Source organism: Dreissena polymorpha, chromosome 12 (assembly GCF_020536995.1).
Source record: "Dreissena polymorpha isolate Duluth1 chromosome 12, UMN_Dpol_1.0, whole genome shotgun sequence".
Lineage (NCBI taxonomy): Eukaryota > Metazoa > Mollusca > Bivalvia > Myida > Dreissenidae > Dreissena > Dreissena polymorpha.
This window is the reverse complement of record NC_068366.1, coordinates 54,189,019-54,215,318: the sequence shown is the minus strand read 5'-3', so window position 1 is coordinate 54,215,318 and position 26,300 is coordinate 54,189,019. Positions and strand designations below refer to the sequence as shown.

Below are 26,300 nucleotides of genomic sequence, written 5' to 3'. Positions count from 1 at the left end.
ACATGACCGCCCATTATAGTCAATAGTCAATATCTATACCATCATCAAAGAATCACCATCATCTTACATTTTTGGTAACTTTTTCTATTATTACAATTTAATGTAGTTTTCCAGTAGTTTTACAATGTATTTAAATGTTTAAGTAAGTTCTAAACTACCAGTCATTGCACTTGTTCGGTAAACGCCTCATCAAAATAGTTTTATATTTGAACAGACCGCACTATGGAAACTGATACTCCTGGCGAAGCATCCACCACAACAGAGGCGCGTATAATTCAGTCTCCAAGTGGACTGAATACACAGGAACCGCTTGTTAGCCAAAGGAGATCTTTAAAAAGGCAATTTCAGTGTCTGGAAAGCGGTTTGTTTATCTTATATCACTATCACTTACCTTTGAAGTATGTACATGTCGCTATCTTAGCAGACGTGCTTTTTGTGCTCTTGTCTTTCTTGCTTTTTGTGTGGATTAAACGGTGACAATGATGGCATTTACCTATGTATCTATGAAGAACATAGTTGCTGTTGTATTGTGTGTCTATGTTTCTATTGTGTCATTAATAGAAAAGATTCATATCGCTTGAAACAATAGAATTTTTCCAAATATCATTATTTCGGATACAACGCTACGAAGATTTTTTGGTGAACATTGGTCAGTGCATAGCAAACAATAAAGGATTAAGTCGCCTTCAAACCCAGGTAATCGAAACTATTTGTGATCTCAACATCGCCCGGAGCAAGAAACGTCGGAGAGGCAAACGTGGAGGGATTAAAAAGATTGGAGGGTAACGGTCCGAATCATCTAAATCTCATCTACCCAAAAACGGTCAGTGTTGTTAGCCAACAGCGTGAACAGATAAACTGTGTAAATCGTAACTGCCGGTCAGTGGTGAATAAAGATGTGCTAATTGGTCAATACTTGGTCATGGAAGAGACTTAAATCGTTTTGCACTTTTAACCGAGACGTGGTATACGGATGATGAACAATATAAATTTGAATGTTCAGATTTTAATTAAAACGGTTACAAAATAAGTGTTGCAAATAGACAAAACAGAATAGGTGGTGGCATTGCTATTGTATGTAAAAGTAATAGTAAATATAGTCCTACTGCAATGTGGCTGTAAAAGAAGTTTTGAGTTCGGCATATGGAAGCTAGAATTCAAAAACATTACAATACATGTCATTGGCGTATACAGGCCCCCATCATTATCAACAGTTAGTCAGTTTGTCCGAGATTTTTGCGACTTTTCTGAAAAAATTCTCCCGTCATACTCTAACATTCTCATATCCGGTGATTTTAATATTCACATTGATGAGAACAATAGCCACGTCGAGTTGGAATTTCAGAAATGTCTTGTTGCATTGGGTCTAGACCAGCATGTAGATTTTATCACTCATATCGATGGGCATATATTAGATTTTGTCATCACTGAGTCTGTTCAGGGTGTTGCTATAAAGAAAATGCGAAAAGGGACCATTGTTCTCGGATCATTTTGCAGTGAAGATTACTCTTGACTTAGAAAAGGTAAACATAATACGAAAATCAGTTACAAAACGAGACTTTAGAAACATTGACACAGAGTCGTTCTCGCGCGATTTACAAGATATTAATATTGATGCTGATGATGTAGATGGTTACGTCGTTTCTTTTAAATCGCAAATTGAAAGCACAATTGAAAAGCATGCGCCTTGTAAGCAAGTTATGAAAATGTGTAGAGCGCCAAAACCATGGTTCAACGAAGATATTTACCGATTGAAATGTGCAGTGAGAAAGGCCGAAAAATATTGGTTACGACATAAAACTAAGGATCATTATGAACAGTTCATACACTTGAGAACAAATTATGTAAACGCGCTAAAACGCGAGAAAACGACAGTTTTAAATGATAAAATTTTTGGGGCTAAAGGAGATACGAAGCGATTGTACAGTTTGGTGTCGGAACTCACTGGAACGAAGTCGACGAATCCATATCCGAACTGCGAAACTTATAATGAGTTATGCGAACAATATACCAGTTTCACAATACTACCGCTGTTGCTATTTTTCAATATCAAGTGACGCGTCGAATTTCAGAACGAGGCTGAACGTGTATAGATCTTTGGCGGAGCATATCGATGATTATAAACAGCTGATTTTAATTAATTACATTCGGGATTTTCATAAGTACTGACACTGGTTACAATTACGGCAAACACATGCATACATGGATGTGTTGTTTAGTCAATAAATTGATGAGGTGTTATAAAATAAACATTCTCACACCTACGTCATCTTTGCAAGCCATAGTATATAGAAACACTAGTATATACGTGTATATACATTTTATTTAATCTTGATTCAAATTCAAGATACCTATTATCCTCAGAGCAAATGTGATCTGAAGAATAAACATTGATAATTGCACAAAACAAATACATACAAAAGTTGTATAATACAAACCGTTATTTTATAACTTAAATTCTCAAAGGTATGTTTGTTGGTCTGTAATATTTTTCAAAAACGATCGAACGTGTAAAATGTGTGTTGACTCAATCATAAGAAAAAGCAATAGGAAATACAAAGCACATGAACTTTTTACATGTTATGCCATTTTTCGTTTAACTTTAATTAATGTTCTTTTACAGTGAAAGACAATATTGAAGAATACTTTTATAGAGGTGTAAAAACGAACGTTGAGCAAACTGAACTGTCTACGCATGCACCTTGATTTCTCTTTAAACGTGATTATGAGTGAAAAATATATGTCACTTCATGTCAAAAATCTCTCTTGTGTGTGTCTTTAATTTTCGGAAACACTCTTTAACCCCGGTCAATTAAAATGCTTCTTTTAATTGTGTTCTTCTATACACTAACGAACACTCTTTATAAAACTATGTAATGACGGAGTTTTATTTTAGCGGTACTGGGTAACCCGCTAAATAGGTTTCGTGCTTATAATAGCATAAAAGTTAATAAACATTTCAAATGTATTTATAAGTATTAAGCACTTGATTATGTATCCGAAAATTCTTTCACACGGTAAAATCGTTCCTACCTTAATTTTAACAAGGCAGACATTCGTTCATACGTTGTTTTAACTACCCAGACATTCATTCCCACGCTATTTAGACATCCCAGACAATTGTTCCAACATTATTTTGACAGACCGGATATATATTTATACTCCTACATAGTTTTAACGTCCAGATTTCTGCAAGGTTTGGCAAATTAGAGATCTCAGTGTAAGTCGATATATTCGAATATTTTAAACGTTTTAATTATCATGATCATGATAAAATATTACCAAAATATAAAGTTTAACACAAAATATGAGAAATTTTTAGAACTTTTTTAATAACGACATATTAATTTACCAGATTAAATGCCCAGAGTGTCATATTATTTTGATAAAATGTAATAATAATGACCGGGATAGCAATTTTTCAGGAACGAATCTCAAGGCTGTCCAAATAACGAAGGAACGAATGTCCTGGCTGTCAAATTTATGTAGAAACCATTATCTGCATTATCAAAATAACGAAGGCACGAATGTTAAGGTTGTCAAAAAAACACGGACTCTTGATGTCACTGTACGTGTCACTATACGTTCCGTGCAAAAAAATAGGAACGAATGTTCGCCTGTGTGAAAACTAGGCTAGGACGAATGTCCAGCATTCTCTGTATTATTATAATTAAACTGGCGATACATTAGTCTTATAAATGACTACGTACTACTTCTACCACGAGACGAGAAGACATTGGCCGGGGTAACATACATGGTGTTCAATGACCAGGCATCTACCACGGGTGGTTTATGACACCATGCTGTTATTTAGTATTTGTCGGCACAGTATCTGATCATAACGAGATAATGGGTTTATGCGGAACACAGGGGCTATTAAACAACAGATGTATCAATAAACAAGATAGATCTTTATTCAAACAGCGCGATATAAAAGCTCTAACAAAGCGTGTGTGAAAAAATGAAGAAAAACAAGTACTTTAATCAAGACAATTTACTAAATGTATTGACACTTATAATGTCAAGTACATATTTATGACTTATTCTGACTCTTCGTAGTCGTTACATCTCCGAATGTTTAAAAGAGTGAAATGTTAAAATCAGATGCGGCGGTGCGCGGGACTATTGGAAATGTATACAAGTTCAGCCTCGTTCTGGAGTTCTGCGAGCCATGTGACTTTGCGCTCTTATCAATTTTGGCCTATTGTGAAAAGGGTCTATTTGCTGACTTATTTCTCCAAAGATTCAAAAGATTCGTGACTCTCTCAGTACATTTGAAAACTTTCGGCCAACAAACAAAAATGTTCCAATGTTGCAGTTATTTGAAGATCTTAACCATGATGAGATACGGAAACTGATTGGGGAGATGAAAACCACATCGTGCGAGTTAGATATCTTACCTACTGATATTTTAAATTCTCACATTAACGCTCTTCTTCCTTTTATCACTTACCCGGTAAACATGTCACTGCGACAAGGATTGTTTCCTAGCACATTCAAACACGCGATTGTTCGTCCACTTCTCAAAAAGTCTGGCTTAGATCTCGATCTTTCAAATTATACACCTGTGAGTAGTCTGGCCTTTCTTTTAAAACTGATTGAAAAATCAGTACTACTTCGTTTAAATGTACATGTTGACGCACACAAGCTTCTACAGAAGAACCAGTCCGCCTACCGTCGGCATCATTCTTGCAAATCTGCCCTACTGAGGCTCGTCAATGACATATTGGCAGGCATGAAAAACCGGGAAGTAACATCCATGACCGCCATTGACCTAAGTGCAGCCTTTGATACCGTTGACCACGACATTTTGGTTGACGTGTTTCAGGCTCATTATGGTCTTCAAGACACTGCACTTGCGTGGATGAACTCATATTTGAGGGGTCGTTGTTGCACTGTTCATGTGAATGACGGACGGCCAACGGCGCGCCTCCTGCAATGCAGTGTACCACACGGGAGTTGCTTAGGGTCATGGTTATACCTCGCATATGCTTGAACTCTATTTGATGTCATCCCACCAGATGCCTCAGGATATGGGTTTGCTGATGATCACATTGCCAACTTTTAAGCCGTCCACTTCAAATGAAAAGAACGCAATCACTGAACTTGAAAAATGAGCATTTACTATTAACCACTGGATGAATGCTAATAAATTCAAAATGAACACATCAAAAACTGAGTTTTATTCTCTTTGGCAGTCGGAAACAACTCCAGAAAATCCATACGAATGAAGTAAACATCGCAGGTGACATAATTCAGCGAGAGCCAACTATTCGGTACCTTGGTGCATTCCTTGACGAATCCCTTAGTTTAAAAAAACATGTATCAATGAAATGTCGTTCTGCCATGTGAAACTATTTTAGGATCAAAAGCATAAGAACGTATCTTACAAGAAAGTCCGCAGAAATTCTTATTGTTTCCCTTGTTTTATCACACCTTGACTATTGTAAAGTAATTCTGTATGGTGTGGAAGAGTGCGAAATCGACAAAATGAAACGAATTCAGAATATGTGCGCCAAATTGGTTTTACAACGAAGCAAGTTTGACAGTTCGAAGCAAGCGTTATATGAGCTGCACTGGTTGCCGATCAAAGCAAGGATAATCTTCAAACTACTTACATTCATGTACAAGTGCTCAAATGATGAGGCCCCGACTTACCTCACTGAACTTCTCACGAAACAAATTCCAAACAGACAAGGTCTGAGGTCATGCGGCTCTAACATTGTCCCATATGACGTTCCGTTCAATAAGCGGGAGACATTCAGCGACAGGAGCTTCAGTACAGCTGGGCCAAGACTTTGGAATTCCTTGCCTCAGGATCTTAGACAATCGAATTCCTTAAGATCTTTTAAGAAGAATTTAAAAACTTACCTTTTCCGTGATTTTTATGCACTTTTCTGAGATTATGTATTTTAATCGAAATACCATATATGGTTTAATGTTTTAAATTACCCCGATTTTATCTCTTTTATCAGGTTTATAATTGGTTTATTATTTATATATTGTTTAACTTGTTTTATTTTAAGCTTATTGTAAAACGCCATTGAATATGTATTTTCATAGTAATTTGCGTTTGAGCAAATAAACAAGTTTAAAGTTTTGATTTATTTATAACTGTATACATCCAGTCATGTATGAATCACTATTAAAAGAGAATGGCATTTAAAGTGATCTTTGATTTGCTTGCAAACAAGCTGTAAGTTGACCGCTGCTCAGCGAAACTACAAAATACGTAAACTTCATCCACGAAAAATGAAATGGAGTTTTCGGAAACCTTATTTGGACCGAGTAAGCGTATTAAAAAGATAATCAACGATTGCAAAGTAAATATATATACATGCGGATGAATGGCTGAACAACAATACAATTAATTACATATTATGCTATATTTGTCTTACTCTTATATCGTCCGTAGTAGAGGCATTAATGGAAATCAGGCCCAAGACATTTTAAAGAGGTTATTTTGCATATATTTAACATAGGGCTAAAAGGTGCCGCACATTGTCTTTTTTCATAGTCCGCAGCTGATATTTTGTTATGATGTTATGCTTTTTTTGCAAATCTTAGCCGAGAAAACTGCCTCGTCTTGCCTCAGAATTGCGTCGAAGCTGAGTAAAAAATATGCGTTTCGTTAAATGGCTTAGTGAAATTGTTTCATTAACTATTTTAGCAAGGCGTAATAAAAACAAAATTACGTTTTCCATAATATTGTATGATGAGCACGCAAATAATATAGTTGAATGTTGCTTTTCACACCTCCTGATGGTAACGTGTTTGATTTTCAATAGTATGTATTTATATTTAATGACATTATCGTTATCTTACTGATGAAATGAGATATCTTTGTATTAAAGGGTCATATATCTTAATGAAATGAATTATGAGGCCTTTAGTTGAAGAGCAAGGATAAGTTTATCTAGGAGTCGAGACATTTTCTACCACTTAATTTCGTCTTTCTTTGTAATATTAACGTTTTCATAATACTGAAAGCCATTTCACATTCCTACTGAAAGCCTTTTTTGCTTTTACTTTTTAACAGAGTGCCCAGTCACGCCTAACTTGAAAGCCATCAAACCAGAGCAGAGTGTAACAGAGTCGCCTAATTCCGTCAACTCGACGGAAACAGTACCCGAACACTTGTTAGAAAGACCATTGCAGTACTTGGAAGAGGGTTTGTAAACATCATAAAATTGAGCCTCACATTTTTTAATTAACAACGGATAACAACTTAGTGCGTTTTTCTTTAGCGCATGCTGATAGGATAAGCCACGCATGTTACCTTTGGTAAATTAACTAATTTATATGTATGGCATTTTTTTATCTTTTCTCCTCCACTTGTAGTTGCGAATGACGTCATTTTCTTAAGAGAATCAGATCGACGCTGATTTTTAAATATATAGCAAACCACATGCATGACAGAACAGAACTATGTTGTGATTGCAAATCGGCAGTAGTTGCAAACGTCATAACCATAGCCATGGCATTGGGAACCAAAATGCTTTATACTGTACATTCATATAAGAAATATAATAAACCAAATCATGTTCACAAAAATATATGCACATTTTAAACACAATATGTGAAAAAAATAATGTCCCAAATTTCCTAATGGACAATTCAAACACCAAAGGGCGATTCGACCACTCATTGAGAAAAGATTGTATCACAGGAAAACTTGGAACTGTATTAACAGTTAATAAGTTGATGTAAAAAAGACGTTCCATACAAAATCATTGTATAAAACAAAAAAGTAAATTAAACAGGCATAAGAAAAATACAAAACAATTATAGTTTTTGCACTGCTATGGTCTGCCACGGGACCATAATAGCACACCTTTTGCAGTATTTGCCCGCCAGGTTGCCGGCATGTCTGTAGCGACACATCCTGCATGGGAAAGAACAATAGTCAATCCTCTGGCTCTTTGTAGTTTTCGTCTGAAAATAAATGTATACTTATAACAACGTAAAAAAAATCATAATCAACATGTCTGTGTATTTGATTAACAAGTGCAACAACCATGTAGCTTTTTTTTAATCAAAGTGCGAATAGTACATATTTTAGGCCATGGAAAACATGGGAAACCAAAGTAAAATGCAAGGGGTAATATTATTATAATATTAGTATAATTTAGACACATGTTATGCTTATAATAAACCTGAAGTCAGCATACATGCCATGATGTATCTCATCTTAATTATTGACATAGCAGACATCGTGAAATACACATATGTGTTACATAAAAACACTTGATAAAGTAAGAGACAAATATGAAAAATTAATTATACAAGCGCATTTGTTTGGGAATTAAAGGGGCATTTTCACGCTTTGGTAAATTGACAAAATTGAAAAAAAAAAAGTTTCAGATTCGCAAATTTTCCTTGAAGTTATGATATTTGTGAGGAAACAGTAATTCTGAACATTTACCATGCTCTAAAATAGCCATTTATGCATCTTATTTTTCCGCGTCATCGTGTCCAAATATACACACATAACTTGTAGCAATATCCTATTAACCTTGTAATTAATGGGAGACTTAACGCAAAACAGCAACTTCTTTCGCAATTTTTATCATGTTTTATGAGTACATACATTTGATATGAGATTAAACTATTACCGTCAGAAGGTTGACATTTCGGGTAATCTCTACATTAAGTTGTAATTATAGGTACTTATGCATTTCATAAATGTATCAACTGAGTAGAATTGTTTTAAGATAAACACAGGCGCTTGCAAAGCACTTCATACATTGATGAAATACAGAACAAACTATTTATTTTAATTGAGCACATTGAAAGGACACTCTTGCTTAATGGTGGTGTGATGTTTGCATCACTTAAATACTAAACGTGTGTACTGTATTTCACATTTTTTTTAGGAGGAAATACCATATGCCGTATCAACCATGAATGCATGGCAATTTACTTACGCTGTCCAAATTTGCTCAATGTTATAAATCTGTGTGAAGATGTTCTCAATGGAAAGGTTGAAGCCCTTTTTCTGCCATTGCAAGACTATTTAAGAACACTGCCAGATTGCAACAACATTTCGGTTGTTGTTGCTATTTCTGGAAATGACTTCACAAAGTGCATTATGCCATGCCGTAAGTAAATAACACACGGACTAGAATAGTATACCCAATATATTTCTGGACAATAAACAATATTGTAGATAACATACGCATTTAACAATATGAAATGAAAAATATCGCGCTTCGGTCTTAGATGATGTATTGAAAATCAAAGAAACTAAACATGTATCCGGCAAAATGTCATCAACGAAAACAGTAATTTTTTAATTCATTATTTTTTATTTATGCATTGCCCATTGCACCTCTAGAATGTATGTTCTTTTCACACCGAAAAGTGTATAATATAAATCGTAATTGTATATTTCACGTTTCAGTTATCAAATTAAACGGTCAATCAAATTCGAGATTCCTACAACTTGAGTATCCATACAAACAAAACAATAAAGCTAGTACTGCTGCAGGAAACACAGGTATTATCAATATGTACATATTTTTATATGGTATAATGTGTTAAAAGTTACTCAAAGGCATTTAGTGTATACAATTTAGGTTACTTTTCCTAAGTATTTTTCTTGAAAAATTAGCGTGTCGATTGCAACTTTTAGAACTTTTGCCCAACATAATGACAAAAATATCGATAACCACGTATGGTTTCCTATTTCTTTCCAGACATGAAAACAGCCATTTCCATGCTCAAAGACTTGATAGATCATCACCCAAGTGTCAATTGTGAAACCCCGCCAGGTTTGAAAGCTTTTTTTCTGTCAGAATTTGTAGTTCTAAAAAGTTTGCAAGTGTGCGTTTCATTTCCGCAATGTCCATACAGCACAAGTTCATCGAACGAACATTTGAATTGAATACAATATGCATTACAGAGCTTAGACTAACAGTAGATACACTTGGGGTAGAGGACAGTCATACATTGACGCGTCATCTAGTTGATGCTGCGAATGAATTGCAAAGACACAAGAAAAACGCGACCTATAGAGAAACGTTGCAACCTACGGATCAACACGAGAACATTGGTTGGTACTACACTCGTGTAAAGACGTACATGTATAACGTTGATTTAGGAACAATAATTTTATATTCTTTATAATTAATAAAATTTTCATCAATTTTTAAAAAAACATTATCACAATTTTATTATATTAATGTATAATGCATAACCCTTTAATATAGTGCAACTACTAGGTTAAAAATGTTTATAAACTGATATTTAATATTTATCATACCACCGCATTGATATCTGCCTGATATAACGTTGTCTTATATATTTTTTATATCATGGTCAACAGGAAGTTCTTATATCAGTCAATGTATGGAGTTTCGTGGGATTTACAATAAAGTCAACAATTTCTATCAAAATGAATCAGGTTCAACAAAACAAACAATTTGATACCAAGAACGTACATATTATATTCTAGTTTAAAGTCATAAATCACAAAATCGTTTATTATTTAAAAATCACCACAACCCGCACTACAGAAGTTAAATGACGTCACCAATGGGACAATAAATCTTACATATCGATATAGTCATTGCACTCGCAAGTGTTGCACAGAAAGTCGAGACAAATGCTAACTGTATGCTAATCCTAAACTATTTAAACAAACGACTTAACACGCGTTGGTCAATATTGACACCATCATCAAAATGTCAATTTCAATACACATCTCCAAAATGGCGCCTCCAAACTATTCGGTGAAGTGTGTTCTTCAATTAAATTTGTCGCTGCAGCCCATTCCTGATCTCCAGTTCATGACGTGTATAATTAAAGCCGGTGTACTCTTCCCATTCGTTGTGCAAACAACTTTTTTTCTCTATACGATGTTTAAAATAAGCGATTATTCGTGTCGTTTTTTCGAACGCCGTTGCGACATGTATGTCAACGTGTAAAAGCCGGATCAGCAAAATCGGCGTACATTTTAAATATAAAAATTGATTGTTTTGCAGATTTTTAGGAAAATGTGGTATGATAAACAGGTTACTGTACCATCGTTTTGTAATATATCAGGCTCGGCACGAATAAAAAAACGGCTCGGCAAGCCTCGCCTTTATATTATTCTAAGCCTCGCCTGATATATTACAAAACGATGGGACAGTAACCTGTTATTCTCTATATATTAATATACGAGGATTGAGTACATACTGAAAACATATTTTATGTAAATATTATGTAAGTTATTTTAAAAGGAAAGACTATTTAAAACGACTTGTTGCTTTTAAGACGTGTATATGTGTGAACTATTTATTTCAGGTATACAAACTGCCATATCCATTTTTAACGAGCTAAAAGGTCAAATACCTGTTATCGACGAAACTTCAGGTTAGATATTTCTATGTGGTTTTCAACGTTTAATTTTTCGTACGAACAATTCGCATTCGCCATTTAAATTTCTAATTTAGAAGATCTTCGAGCTTAACATATGAAAAATAATTTACAGAATTGAGATTGAAAGTAGAGGTGATTGGAGTAAAGGACGGACATTCACTGACACGTCAGATATTTGATGCTGCGATAGAATTGCAAAGTTTAGAGGAAACTAAGACATCAATCTCACAGGAACTTCGACAATATCTGCAACATGTGTTCCAGTATTTGAAAAAAGGTTTGTTTAAATATAGGGAAGCGGACCCATATTGTTAACTATATAATGCACAGTCGTCCTTTTTTCCGCTATTTTACTTCATAATGCTTCGATATTTCAAAATACAGTGTATGATTGTTAATTCAAGACAATTATGAAAGTCGGAATTCATAGTTGAGTGTCAAATATTTTGTAAAATCCAATCTGTTCAACAACTTTTTAATAGTTGGAAGGATTCAAATTATAGCCCCCTGCACTCGACAATATGTCGGTTACATAACCCACACATTCCAAAGTTGCAAATCAATTTCATAAAATCACATTATAATGCCGTCGTACATTTCAATTTGACCCCTTATTATTTTCCATAATACCAGCCAATGCGCCGCATATTTGGACCCATTGTTATATGTATGAGGTCAAAGTTAAAAAATTATATTTCGTTCCGTATCATAGCTTTAAGATAACTGGTAAGATTTTCATATTACTGCCTATCACTAGTTTTATTCCTGATGATAAAATGCATGTTTTATTTTATATCCGTTTCAGCAAATATTTCATCATCTGATACATATTCCATGAGTTTTGCTTTTTTTTCTGTATTATACGTCACTCTTAATTTTACAGCTGATAAATTAATTTTTGTAGGCTCGCAAAATGAAAATACATTTAGCTTTTTTGCATCATTATTTGCTTTTTTATAATATTGATTAGGCGGAAATGCACTCAACATTCGCGAAACTGACTGTTCGGCGTTTTATATCTGCTGCCCAACATTGGCCAACGCAATGACACTGTGTGAAGATTTTATAACTGGCAAAGTTGACGCGCTGTTCCAGCCACTGCAGGGTTATTTGAAAACACTGCCAGAATGCCAAGATCTTTCGATAGTTGTTGACATTTCAGAAAATGACTTTGTCAACTGCATGTTACCTTGCCGTAAGTAAAGTATATCATCTGAACTACCCCATTGTCATTTTTCTTAAGAGTATGCTAAATATTTCAAATAAAATACAGTCTCTTGAAATCGTCAATAATTGTCGACAGTGTAACCTTTTGACCTGAATGTAAATCGAAAAGGTAACCATTCAGAAAGAATATACGCTTACGTTAGCCGTACAGGCTCCTTATATGCAGTTACTTGTAAAAAATTGATAATTAGACATTATTTAAAACTATGAAAATCTAAATGTTTGTACACAGCTAGTATTTTTCTAAATAAAACGTTGTTTTTTTTTGAAAAAAATATTGATATTATTCTATTCTCTAATCAAGGTATACAGATTATTCAGACACGGCAGTATTTTCATTTAAACAGTCATTCTTGTAATAAACACTCGTTTTACTGTTGTGCAATTTGAATATTTTCAAATTCATACGTTCTCATAACTCAACTTCAAAAATATATCTCTGGCACTCTAACATTTGATGTTGGGTCAACCAAAAAGTCCAGCGTCTGAAAATTTTTCACTGTGTCGATAAGATGACCAAACTCATTAACCTGATGAAACCGTAACCGTAATGCGTCTTTCAGTTACAGCAATAAAGCGTCATTTGGATTCATGCGTGCCTGCTCAAGGGCCAGACTCAAGGGGGTCTGTGGCAGGTATATTGATTGATTGTGTTGTTAATATCACTTGATTGAAAACGATGATTGACGGATGAATTCATCAATTAAATGCAAATCAAATTAAGTTTATTTTCTTACATCACACATTAAATGCGAATCAAAAAACATATATTTTATTATATCACTCAAGTTGCAGATACATTCTTAAAATACAGTTTGTTCATAACCATTTAACAAATTAACTGGTAAAAGAAACGGGAGTGTTGCTTACTGTGGCAGCATGTTATTTTAACAACAAAGGTGTGCACCTTTGCAATAAACATCTGCTAGCCGATAAAAAGAAACGTTGGTTTTATAGCTCCTAATATAGCTGCGAAAACTCTTGCTGTTTCTGTTTCTGTTTTATTTTTGAGATCTTTACACATGTAGAACAACAATGTGATGTGCAACTACATGAATACCGTTACTGAGCATTATGTGTCACTAAAAAAAATACAACAAGGTGACGAAATTAACAGTAGCTGTTTGAACAGTTAGGAAATGAGTTTGATGACAAATTCGCTTAAAACAATTCGTGACGATTTAGCACGAAACTATATCGTTTTTAACGCTCAGTATTACTTGAATACCGATCACCACCTTGCAGATAATATCAATTGTTTACATAAATATTTATACGCTTATGCTGAAATCAGAATGTATTGAAGTATGTGTTTAATTTAGTATCGAACTATGCCGACAAAGGCATCGAGAGCGGCACATCAAACAAACGGGACTCGAGCTTCGAGGGCCCGTCTTCTGTCCATCCGTGGGACAGACTTATCACTCATCTTTGCGAAGAGTTTTCAGTCGAAGATTCGGACTTTGAAAACTTCCTATTGGGCTCAAAGACTCGAATTGGTGATGATAACTACAACCGAATCAAAAGCCTTGATGGACGCTCTGTCCAGAAATACCACGCTTTCTTTGATTGTCTGGAAAAGAAATTCGGACAGCACGACTCTGTCGAGTTCCTTATACACTTAACAGCGACGTTGAACTTCCATAGCGATTTAGGTTGGTGGTCATATCGTCATGAATTTCAACACTACAAGATTGAATCACGTTAAAAACACTTTTTGAAAACTCTTTTTCATCGGGTTGACTTTAAACAGAGTGGGTAATCACGGATAGTCAAGATTGCGACGTCCATGCCGAGACAGTTATATTTTGCCGTTTTATACCCCTTATTACTTTTGTTTTATTGTAAAATGACGCTCACTTTCCAGCCATATCAGTCAAACGGTGATAAGCGTTTATTTCGCATTAAAATTCCGTTTATGTCTCGACTTTAATTCACGCGAATTTTCTTAGTCGAGCAGTAATAAGGTCAATGCGCTAAAACGTTTCGCAGCGAGTAAAGTCGATATATAGAGCGAATATTAATACGAAATAAAAGATTGTAACTTTCTTGCTGAGATGGCTGGAAAGTGGCCGCAATAAATAAATAAATACAAGTAATACAATTTATAAAACGTCGAAAAATACCTACCTCGGCATGGACGTCGCCATCTTGACAATCACGTGATTACCTCTGTTAAAGTATAATTTAAACGACTAGGAAGTTTCAATGATTACCTTGCGAATAAGGTCTGCCAGCACTATCTTTAAAATTTTACGTGCATTTATTCCATTTAAAAGTTATTGTGTCCAATCTTAATTAAAAACTAATTTCTCATTTAAGAGAACTCAGCTAAAAAGATACATTTATACTATGTAAATACCAGTATTAATACGTATCAATAAATTATACAAGACACCGCTATTCACGGTGTGCCATTATATGTATTGCTAAGTGTCTGTTATTGTTTTGGCATTTACAGCCTGTGTTACATACAGAACGACGTTTGAACAGTATAAGCAAGACATTGAAGAATTGCATTTGACGACAAATTGTCTGGTCATGGAACCGTCTTGTAAAATCGTAGATATTCTTCAGAAACGTCCAGAGGAAAATTGTTTTAGTTCTGAGAGACATCCAAAAGGTATATGTAAACTAACATTATATAAAATTCTAAAATCAATGAAATGAAAATGTCGACGGTACATAACAAACAACGCACAATTAATTATTGAAATACATATATTTTTTCTACATGTACTAACAGTTATACATTGTGAAACAGTTTTAAAATGCCAAACATATTTTAAGCTCACCTGATTGCTCAGGTCTTTGTCCGTCGTCCGTCCGTCCACATTTGTTTTGTAGATACTCTAGCATTCACATTTCTCAAGCATTCTTTTATATCAAAGTTGCTGAGAAGCTATATGGCCACAAGATCTCAGTTATTTGATAATGAGCAAAATCGCATAATTAATGCCAGAATGATTGCCCTTAGATTGTCAAAATTTTCATTATATTATACAAAATCTTTGTAAACGATCTAGAGTTCACAATTTTGTTTTAGATTGTATGAATCTTGGTCATAATATTTATTTTTTGTAAGCAAAGTTTGATGTTTGGTCATGAGGGGTCAAAATAAAGGTCACCAGGTCAAATCTTACAAAAACCTCGTAAACACTCAATACGCCAGAGTTTTGGTTCAATATGACAATATCTAGGTCAAGACTGACGTTTGGTAATGTGGAGACAAAATCTAGGTCATGGAAGTCTAATCTTGCAAAAACCTTGTCAACACACTAGAGGCCATAGTTTTGGTCCAATAATGATGACACTTGACCAGGATGTTTTTCTAGATGACATTTAGGCAAAAAGTTTGACATCGGGTAATGTGGGGTCAAAATCTTGGTCACGAGGTCGAAATCTTACAAAAACCTTGTAAACAAATTACTTGCAAATGTTTGCATTGCAAAAAACCCATGCAAATGCAGACAGTACTCAATCAGAATTAATCATATGCTCACACTGCAAAAGTAAACAGAAGAGAATCAATCTAATATGCTCTAGAGTACTGAATTTTCAACTAAGCAATGAACAAGTCCTTGTAAAAAGGTGAGCGAACAAGAGCCATATTGGCCCTCTTGTTTAATTGTCTGTACATAATTGCTTTAGGTAACATTTAATTCATTGGTGAATCTCTGGCTGACCCAGTATTTCCTATTTCACAGTCTGAATACACTCTTGCTGTATTCTGTCATTTAGTTTGATACGCATTATCCATGCTTGGGTTCTTTTCACAGCTTCTTTCTACTTAATTCAGCAGTTTTCGGACTTCTAAAATCAACACTCTTATTAACCGATAATGCCAGGGCTGTTTTTTCTTTCCTTTTCTGGCGATACCTTTTCAATTCTCTTTGATTTCAATCGGAAAGTGATTGCTGTTTTTTAGTAGTCTTGTATCTTTTCTTCTTCCTCTATCAACCCTTTTAGCTCCTCATGTTTCGCCTTACTTTCCCTCTGTTTTTTTTTCCTCCAGGCTTGTACCTTTAGCATCGTCTTCTCCCTTCAAGCTTTAATCTTCTGTTCGTCTACCTCTGGCTTATCTTTGATTCCTAAAACAAACAACTTCATTCTCTTTTTTGTTCCTCTATGTATTCGGATGAAATTTAGACTTTGCAAAACATACTTGTAATGAGTACGCAATATGCTTTCATACGTTAGCAAACTGGAATAACCTCTAGATTTTAAAGAAAAGTATCTGATTGAAAAAGAAATAGAATAAAACCTGATGATTATTCAATGTTCTAGCATATACAATGATTGCACACTTTCCATTATAATGTAAACAACAGTCGGGTCAATTCACATGTCTAGTAGTGTCTGTAACCATTTGACAATATCAGCAATGTATCCAATACTAAGTCTGAGCTCATTGAATTCTCATAATATTTCTGTTTGAATTTACTGGTCTAATGATATGGAATGCAAAAATACTCAGTTTCAACTGCATATAATAAGAAATTACTGAAAATGTTGCCTGTTATCAGAAATCTAGATGAAAGAAAATATAAATATACCAAAATATAACAAAATGCAGACATACAATATGTCAAAATTTAGCCTTGCACATCAATACTGTAATAGGAAACATAATTTGGCTTCATTGAAAAACAGGGATAAAGTCATAGACAGTATAAAAAGGGGATATTGATTACAGACTCTACAATTTAAGAGTGTGGTTTACAAATTCAATACAAACTTACCAGAGTTGTTCCCAGAGGTTTGCTTTTGTCGTCTTCAAATGTGTTAGGGATGTACCATGGTAAAGAACATAAAACGTAATAAGGCAGCTTCTTATAGGATAAGAAATTCAGGTAACATTGTCTTGTAGTAAATTACTCAAACAGACAGTGCTGCAAGAATGATGCAATGTTCAATCAAGAGAGTTATTGCATCACTTTTTTGCTCTTGGCTGCAGAGGTAAATAGATGATGCAACATTACATCACATAAGATGGAACTTTCTATTGAGAAAAAAATGTTTTAATGACAAGTAGAACAATACTTTTATCTTTCATGTTTATGTCTGTAACTTTTTCATTGAGTTGCTGTTTTTAGTGGTACAAAACAGCACCACTAATTTAGGCCAACTTGGACATCACATGGATACACATGAGCCTTTGTAGGATTTATACTTTTCCATAATGAAACAACAAAATTATTGCCATATAAACTTGTAAAGGTTACAGACACTACAGTTGTAGAACTGGAGAACAAGCTCTCATTCGAATATCTTGGCTAGCCATGTGATTAAAATGGTTATACTAATTATTATAATATAAAGTCGGGTTCTAGATGTCAATACAAGTTATAATGAATGTTATTGTGTACAAAATGTTGGCATATAACAACAGATTAGTGTTTGAATTTCAGTGTTGAAACAAAACCTCTACTGACGGTATTTTGCTTATAAAAGCCATAATATTTTACCGATTTCTTTAATTTAAGAAGCAATATTCGCAGGATAGAATTCCGCATAAAATTAGACCAATGAATGCATAATTTCAGTATGACATTTAGAGAATTCTCTAATTTATATTCTACTTTTTTTCGAGTGAGACTACATAACGCTCAAAAATGGCCATTTTAGAGCTTGTTTCCATGCATATCTCAACAATGGGTTACACTTACCTTTTAATATATGCCAGGCTTACCAATCTTTAAAATTGGTTCATATCTTGTTTAATTTTTCTATTTCATGCATATTACATGAAAATTCCTTTATCAGCACCAATACCGTGTTGTAGCCGTATGTGTGTGTCACAAACCTTTAACCTTGGTTTAAGTTTTGCAATAACATTTGCAATATTGAAGATAGCAACTTGATATTTGGCATGCATGTGTATCGCCTTGAGCTGCACATTTTGAGTGGTGAAGGGTCAAGGTCATCCTTCAAGGTTAAATGTCAAATATATGGCTTCAAAGCGGCGCAGTAGGGGCCATTGTGTTTCCGACAAACACATATCTCGTTTAATTACGTCCCTTTCTTTCATGTCCATATATTTTATTCTCTACAGCATAACTCCAACACTATATAACTAATTAATCCTTGAAAGATAAATAGAGGACACATGTGCCATGTTTTACAAATATTATTCTACTCTCTACAACAAATGTTCTCATACAAGCAAACACATTTCGGCGGGGATGGCCATGTTATTATGGCTCTTGTTCCCATTATTTTGGTAGATTGCCACAAAATGAACATTCACACCATGTTTTTATCTCACCTGGGAACAACACGCTCAAGATGAACTTTTGTGATTGCCATTTGTTCGTCGTCTTTCGTCGACATTCGCTTTGTTAACGCTCTAGAGGCCACATTTATTGTCCCATCTTCACGAAACTGGGTCAAAATATATTTTGTTCTAATGATATCTCGTCTGAGTTCTAAAATGCTGACGGTTCGTAGAAAACATGTCTGCCAGGGGGCTGGCAGTTTCCCTCATATGGCTTTAGTAAAACATTGTTAACAAGTTTTGTTCCAACCTTTGCCGAGTTTGAAACTGGGTCATGCGAGGTCAAAACTAGGTCACTAGGTCAAATTCAAGAAAAAAGTTTGTTTACACTTTAGAGGGCAAAATTTTAGTCCAATCTTAATGAAAAACATTTTGTCTCAATAATATCTCAGAGTTCGAAAATGGTGCTAGTTTGTTAAATAAAATGGGGCGGACATGGAGCGGGGCAGTAAACCCTCTTTTGCTTTATTAAAACAGTGTTAATACTCTATAAGTCATATTTATATTCCTATCTTCATGAGACTTAGTCGGAACGTTTGTTCTTATGATAGCTTGTTTGAGTTCGAAAATGGCTGTGTCTGTTGAAAAACATGGCAGCCAAGGGTGTGGCAGTTTTCCTGATATGGCTTTCGTAAACTCTTTTAACACTCTAGAAGTGACATTTATTGCCCAATCTTTATGAAACTTGGTCGGAACTTTCCTATGATATCTCACCCGAGCTTTTAAATGATTACGGTTCGTAGAAAAAACATGGTTGCCAGAGGGCGGGACAGTTTTCCTTATATGGCTATAGTAAAACATTGTTAACACTCTAGAAGTCACATTTTTAGTCTAGGATTAGCTTACTTGAGCAAAACGTGCTCATCATGGTGAGCTTTTGTGACGATCATTTGTCCGTCAAACTCACAATTTTTCTGGATGTGTAGGCTTACCGGTACTTAGTGCATAATATATGCAAGGAAATGACAACTGCTCTAATTAAATCTGAGGTAGGGCAAGGAGCGCCTTAGAAACAATTTTAGTTTACAATTTATTTTTTAGGGCAGGGAATTGAACCTGCGCGATCTTCTTATTTATTGTCCATCTATCTATCAACTGAGTTAGCCTGTCTGACCATGTTGCTCTTGTAACATGCCATTTTTGCAAACTTTATAACTCTTTAATGTAACTATTACTTACCGTTGTATGCTTTCAGGTGGTGCGGCAACAGGGCATCACCAAGAAGACTTGGAAGAATTGGATGCCAATGCAAATGTACTTGTTCAGACTTTGCAGTTACTAAATGACAAAATCAAGGATCAAGATGATAAGTCATTGTTAAAAGAAATTGTCTCCAGAATTGCTTATGAGTCTGTCCGTGAAAAAAAATACTATCTTTTTAAAGAGTATACTAGGCTATTTAAGGATCGTCCAGGATTTTGGGGAAATATTTCAATCAATGCAACCGAAGACATCTTTAATATACTGGTTGAGATATGGGAAAATCCTAAATTTGCTACATATGTGATGAGAAAAGTTTACAATGAGGATATAAGTGTGATACCCATAGAAAAAGAGATATCGAATAAGTTACCAAAAGATGTTCAACAGTTGGATGATAAAGCAATGACTATCTTTAATAAAGCTCTTGAACTTAGTAAAGAAGTAGTCAAAAATATTCGCCTGTCGGTTGTAGGAATGTTTGGTGTGGGAAAAACGTCTTTGGTGAACAATTTGATTTGGGACTATCGATACAAAAACAAAAATAAAACACTCAGCACAGAAGGTATCGCTATACATAGGTGTAAGTTGATGACAGATGGTGATTGGTGCTTAGATACAGAATTAAAAGGGGTCAAGTTAGGAGGTCGCATTCAAAAAGTCGTTTGTAAGAACACGCTTTCAGAAACTTCAGCTAATTATGAAACTGCTAGCAGTCACGATTTGCTTGTTGAAAGGGTAACATCTACTGAGGATCATGAAACTTTCAAAGAAAGAATAGCCTTGCATAAAGGAGATAAAATTTTACAAGAAGGAATTAAGGTTACCAAGGAGATGCTTGAAACTACTAGCGATAATTCAGAAAAGAGCAAGGCTTCGCTTGATCAATCAAAAAATGAGATCACTGTGTCTGTATGGGATTTTGCAGGTCAGAGTCTGTACTATTCAACACATCAGTTCTTTCTGAATGAGAGGTCTATATATGTAGTTGTGATGGACATGACAAGAAGTTTGAAAGATGTTTTAAGTAAATCAGATGGTATTGGAATTTGCTGTGGTTTGGTGGATAGTTGTACCTATTTGGATGTTTTTAAATTTTGGCTTAATGCAATTCACATGAACAGTGATTATCAATCTGGAAAAAGGACAATACAGCCAACTGTTATTTTAGTTGGCACGCGGAAAGACGAAATGAAGGGTAGTGCTGAAGAAAAAGAGAAAAGTATGAATTTGTATTTTGACATTGCCTTATGTAGCTTTGATAGACACTCGCCAATCTTAAATCACATTTATAAGAACAGATTTCTTGTAAATAATTTGTCTCCAAAGGATTCTGCTTTTGCAGAGTTACGAAAAGAAATTATAAGTTTGGCTGCAAAGCAAGATTACTGGAACGAAGAATATCCAGTTCGATGGATTTACATGGAACACACATTGGACAAAATGAGAGATGAAAAGCGGCAGATAGTTAAAATGAAGGATGTTGAAAAAGAAAATCTTGAAAACATACTCCCACTGGGTGAAGAAGAGCTTATCTCGTTTCTTGAATTGCAACACAACCAAGGCAATATCATTTTTTTCAACTCGGGCGAACTTAAGGATATCGTTGTTCTTGATCCTCGATGGATCATTGAAGCTTTCAAATGTTTCATACCGCATACTCAGAAAATAGAAGCCACTGTTTTGAAAGATTGGGAAGAATATAAAAAATATGCTATTCTCAAACCAAATGTTCTGTATGAAGTTATGAAAAACAGTCCTCCCTACATACATGAATACCAGAGTGCTGTTATAAATTACATGGAATATCAAAATGTTATAGTCAAGCCTTTAACAAGTGAAAATGGTTTAACTGGAATCCCGTTAGATTTCCACATCGTTCCTTGTCTACTGAGAAGGGCACCACCGCCACTACACATCTTTACTTCACCACCTGATAAACCCCAAACACCAGTTTTAGCTTTTGTGTTTTGCGGAAAGTTTATGCCCCCCTCTTTATTCTACAGGCTTGTTGCAGTGTGCATTCGTGCTTGGCCTATCAGCAATGAACATGGCCAATATTGTTTATTTAACGGCTTGGCTATATTTACTCTTAATGAAACCTGTACATTGAGAATATGGTATATAGATCACATTATTTATGCAAGGATAGTTTGTTGGTCAAAAAATGAGAAGTTAGATAATTTCATCTGGCTGTTTCAAGAGGTTCGACGCAAACTTAAGAAAAGTTTACTATACTTTGTTCATCAATCCTCTTCAGTATTTGAAGAGTGCATTCAGTGCCCAGACCTGAAGGAGTCATTGCACAGTCAAGGGTTGTTCATAGTAAAACAGTTCAAGTACAAAAATGCTATAGTTTGTCCAGTATGTAATCCGCATGCTGTGACACGATCAAATGCTATGAAACATTGGTTCAAAGAGAGGTTAGATCGAATAGAAACAGATGATGAATAATATGGAAAAACACTAGTGATATAGGTCATTACAATCCTAAAAGGTAAGATTGCATTTTCTTTCCTTGTCCTGAGATCAGAGCACAACCACCACTGGACAGCTTTTAAAAAACTGTTAAACAATCTTGCCCATTAATGACCAGACCTGTTTGGTGAAGGGCAATATGAAGATATTGTCGAGTATTTTGTTTAATGTGCTCATATTGCTTTAATTTTCAAGTTGGGCGTTATGTTTACTCTAATTGTTACCCTCCAGATTTGCTATTAATTGTGTATATTAGTGTAAATACATTATTTGTGATATAACAGTTATTGTGAATTCTATTTTTGAATTGAGTGAAAATGTATGCCATGCTTCTGAACATGGTAATATAAATATCAACACAGATACAGCATTTAGTATTCATTTATGTTCTTAAATCAAGAATCTTCATTAAAATTTTTGTCTTTAACAAGTTTATTTTGCAAACTGTGCTATAACATGTTAAAATGTCAATTTTCCCTTTGTTTTGGCAAAATAATTGAGGAAAGGTGATTCAAATTCCAAATGTTCATTGAATGTTAATATTGTACACAAACTGTATCATTCCTTATTGAAATGTTTGTTTTTGAAATGAATTTATGAAGTTTACTTAATTATCCACACCGAAAGTGAATTTAGATTAATAAGCGATTAAATATTGGTTAAGTTTGAGGAAGATAATTGAACAGAGACAATGGAGTATTTATGCAATACAGACAATTATTGTCCATTGTAGCACTGAATAAAAAAAAGATGACAGGTTATGTGTACACAATGTTTTGACGTGATTGATTAGTTATAATATTGTTTATTTATTTGTTGTTTACAATATAGTGTATTTATATGTCAATACCATGATGTTTCAATGAATGAAAGTTTGTCATTAAGTATTAATTTGTGTATCATAATTATAATTGTACTAGAATTGATAATTATAATTCTTGTTTATTATATAATATAATTTGGCGACTTAAATGATTGTTCATATTTGCTTGATGAAAAAGTAAAGTCTGAAAATCAGGGTGTTGGTATTCCAGCATTATCATGCCCCTTTTCAAAGAAGAAGGGGTATATTGTTTTGCTGGCTGTATGTCCGTAGACCAGTATGAATGTTTGTAGACTAGTTTGCTTCGATCAATAAGTCGTCGACGAATTGACCGATTTGGCTTGATACTTCACATGTGAATTGGCCTTGGGCAGTAGATGACCACTACTGAAATTCGGGTCAAAGGTTAAGGTCACTATCACACTAAGTGTGAAATCGTGTCCGATCAATAACTTGTCAACCAATTGACCGATTGGCTTGATACTTTACATGTGTATTGGCCTTGGATTACCCCTATAGAAATTGAGGTCACTAGGTCAAAGGTCAAGGTCACTGTTACACATTAAGAGTACATTCGTTTCCGATCAATGACTCGTCAACTGACTCACCGATTGGCTTGATACTTCTCATGTGCATTGGCCTTGGACAGCAGATGACCCCTATTGAAATTGGGGTCACTAGATCAAAGGTCACTGTCTCAATCAGTGTGAAAATTGTTTCCGATCAATAACTCATCAACGAATTGACCAATTGGCTTGATACTTCACATGCGCATTGGCCTTGGACGGTAGATGACCCCTATTAAAATTGGGGTCACCAGTTTAAAGCCCCGTTTTGGGGGGGGGCATATGTCTCCGACCTTATGATTTTGATTCAAGAATGAAGATTTGGCAATTTGTTCTTGCGCAGTAGTTGAAAGGTCTAAACACACACCTTTTAAATTTGTTGATTTGAACAAATTTCTTTTGTCCTTGAACTGTACGAATTATAAAATTATATTGAACTGTAATATTAGTTGTGTTTTGAAGCAATAGCAATAAAATAAATGTGTTAACATCAAGCAAACAATAAATGGGTCTTGAGCTCATTAATCCATATTGTTGAATGTAGCTTATATCTCTACCAAAATGAATCAGTTACATGTTACTTTACTAAATAAAATACTACAGTAAAACATGAAATCACTTTGCAGTAGCTTTTTTGTAACAATCATTAATATCATTTAATGTAAATTTTCTCTTGAAATGTGACACAAGAATGACATTCACACAATAAGTACGAGTTAACATAAGTATGAGTTATATATTTGTGCTTTATTTTTTTCGCATTCTATATTATTAGTATTAAACATGTGTTCTGCTTAGACATAATATAATTCATGCGAGACTTCTGTTATGTTGTATGAAAATTGCCACTACAATTCAAGAAAAAGATCATAGTAAAATAGCATGGTGCTGCAGCCTTCTCTTTTTGTATTCCACCGTTGCTATCTCTTTAAACTGGTATTAAAACACAGACATGTGCTTACAAATTGTTTATATTGCTAAAGGCATATTTTCAGGTTTGACAATTATCTGAATTGATATGTGATCCTAAATTTTCCACTTATTCCTGAACTGAACTGTTGTTCTGTAAATCTTTGTTGGATACAATAATCAACATAATTTATTCAATGTGTGGTAAATATTTTTTTCTTAATTATTTCTGTTTATAAGTGTTACATTATTTTTCGAATTTGAAAAAAATATTAGCGTTCCATAACAGAAAATGTTGAAACTGTCTAAGCAAAAATGGATGTAAAAGTCAATGTAGTCAAAGTGCAACAAAGTTTATATTACAGAATTATCAATAATATGGATACTTATATGTATCATGTGACATGTTGATAGAAGAAATATATAATTTCCCATGCAAATCTAGTATATATGTCGATCAGTGACTTGTTAATGTATAACTTATTAATGAAAAACTCTACCACAAGTAATTAAAAGCGCACAGTTCTTTGACCACTGTGTTGTGCTCATTTGGAGTAAGAATGTGCAATACAAAACAGTAGCAACTATCTTGATTTGTTCATACATCATAGATCATTTCTTATTATATATAGGTTATCAGAATTGGCTTTTTTAAGAACCTAAACCATACACGTTCATAAATAATAGTTATTGCCCTTTTTTGTTTTTGTGTGATGTAACTATTCAAGGCTAGATCTCAGATGCGAACCAGACTTCAACATTATACTTAATGGGTGTATAATTATATATCCATGAGGAGCTTTGCAATGCATAAAAACAACTACCCTACACTTACTTTTTGTAGGATTATACTGTATATAGAGGGATTTGCATCCATCCATAAGCAAAAATGTATTTTGCTGGGGATATCAATTTAACTAATTTGCTTGTTAGTGTTTTGAACAAACTGCATGTTTAACTGAATTATAATTCATTCATCAATTGAACGTTAATGATAAATGTGTCATTGATTCTACAGTTGCTCCAAAGACATCATGTTTCTTATATACAGACATTTTCTTATAAGATGGTGACAGCGATTTATTGTGTTACTATTATTTTACGTGCTCATAAATTATGTTTTATCGCCATACATTTCCATGTACTAATTCTAGAAAGTAGATGAATGACATAAATAAGCTAATATGATTTTCAATATATGTTTGTTGTAAGTCATGTATGCGGAATGTATAAATAAAAAAACAATGATATAACATTACATTTGTTTGCGTTTAATTCGTTACTAAACAGCTTCAAAGTGAGTGTATGCACTGTAGTCTGTGATTCATGAATGTCTACCAAATCGCTTGTTTTTTAATGGTGTGACAATTTTAGGGGCTAAACAATGGCTTGTGTTTTAGTGGCAACATAATTTTAAACTGGCGACAATATCTGGCGAAAAAATATACCCAGTGAA

The 26,300-nt window shown here is 34.3% G+C and overlaps 1 protein-coding gene across 1 annotated transcript in view; it reads left to right on the top strand.

The window, feature by feature from the left end:
* Positions 1–26,052, top strand: part of LOC127852783 (uncharacterized) — a 46,255-nt gene extending 20,203 nt beyond the window's left edge. Inside the window, exons 7-19 of the mRNA XM_052386750.1 lie at positions 215–361; positions 7,040–7,171; positions 8,877–9,101; positions 9,404–9,499; positions 9,699–9,773; positions 9,905–10,054; positions 11,290–11,358; positions 11,477–11,641; positions 12,335–12,559; positions 13,155–13,226; positions 13,914–14,246; positions 15,053–15,214; positions 20,064–26,052. Of these exons, the coding sequence (XP_052242710.1) occupies positions 215–361; positions 7,040–7,171; positions 8,877–9,101; positions 9,404–9,499; positions 9,699–9,773; positions 9,905–10,054; positions 11,290–11,358; positions 11,477–11,641; positions 12,335–12,559; positions 13,155–13,226; positions 13,914–14,246; positions 15,053–15,214; positions 20,064–22,522 (4,310 nt within the window). The 3' untranslated portion in view covers positions 22,523–26,052. The remainder of the gene's footprint in view (positions 1–214; positions 362–7,039; positions 7,172–8,876; positions 9,102–9,403; positions 9,500–9,698; positions 9,774–9,904; positions 10,055–11,289; positions 11,359–11,476; positions 11,642–12,334; positions 12,560–13,154; positions 13,227–13,913; positions 14,247–15,052; positions 15,215–20,063) is intronic.
* Positions 26,053–26,300: the final 248 nt, after the last annotated feature.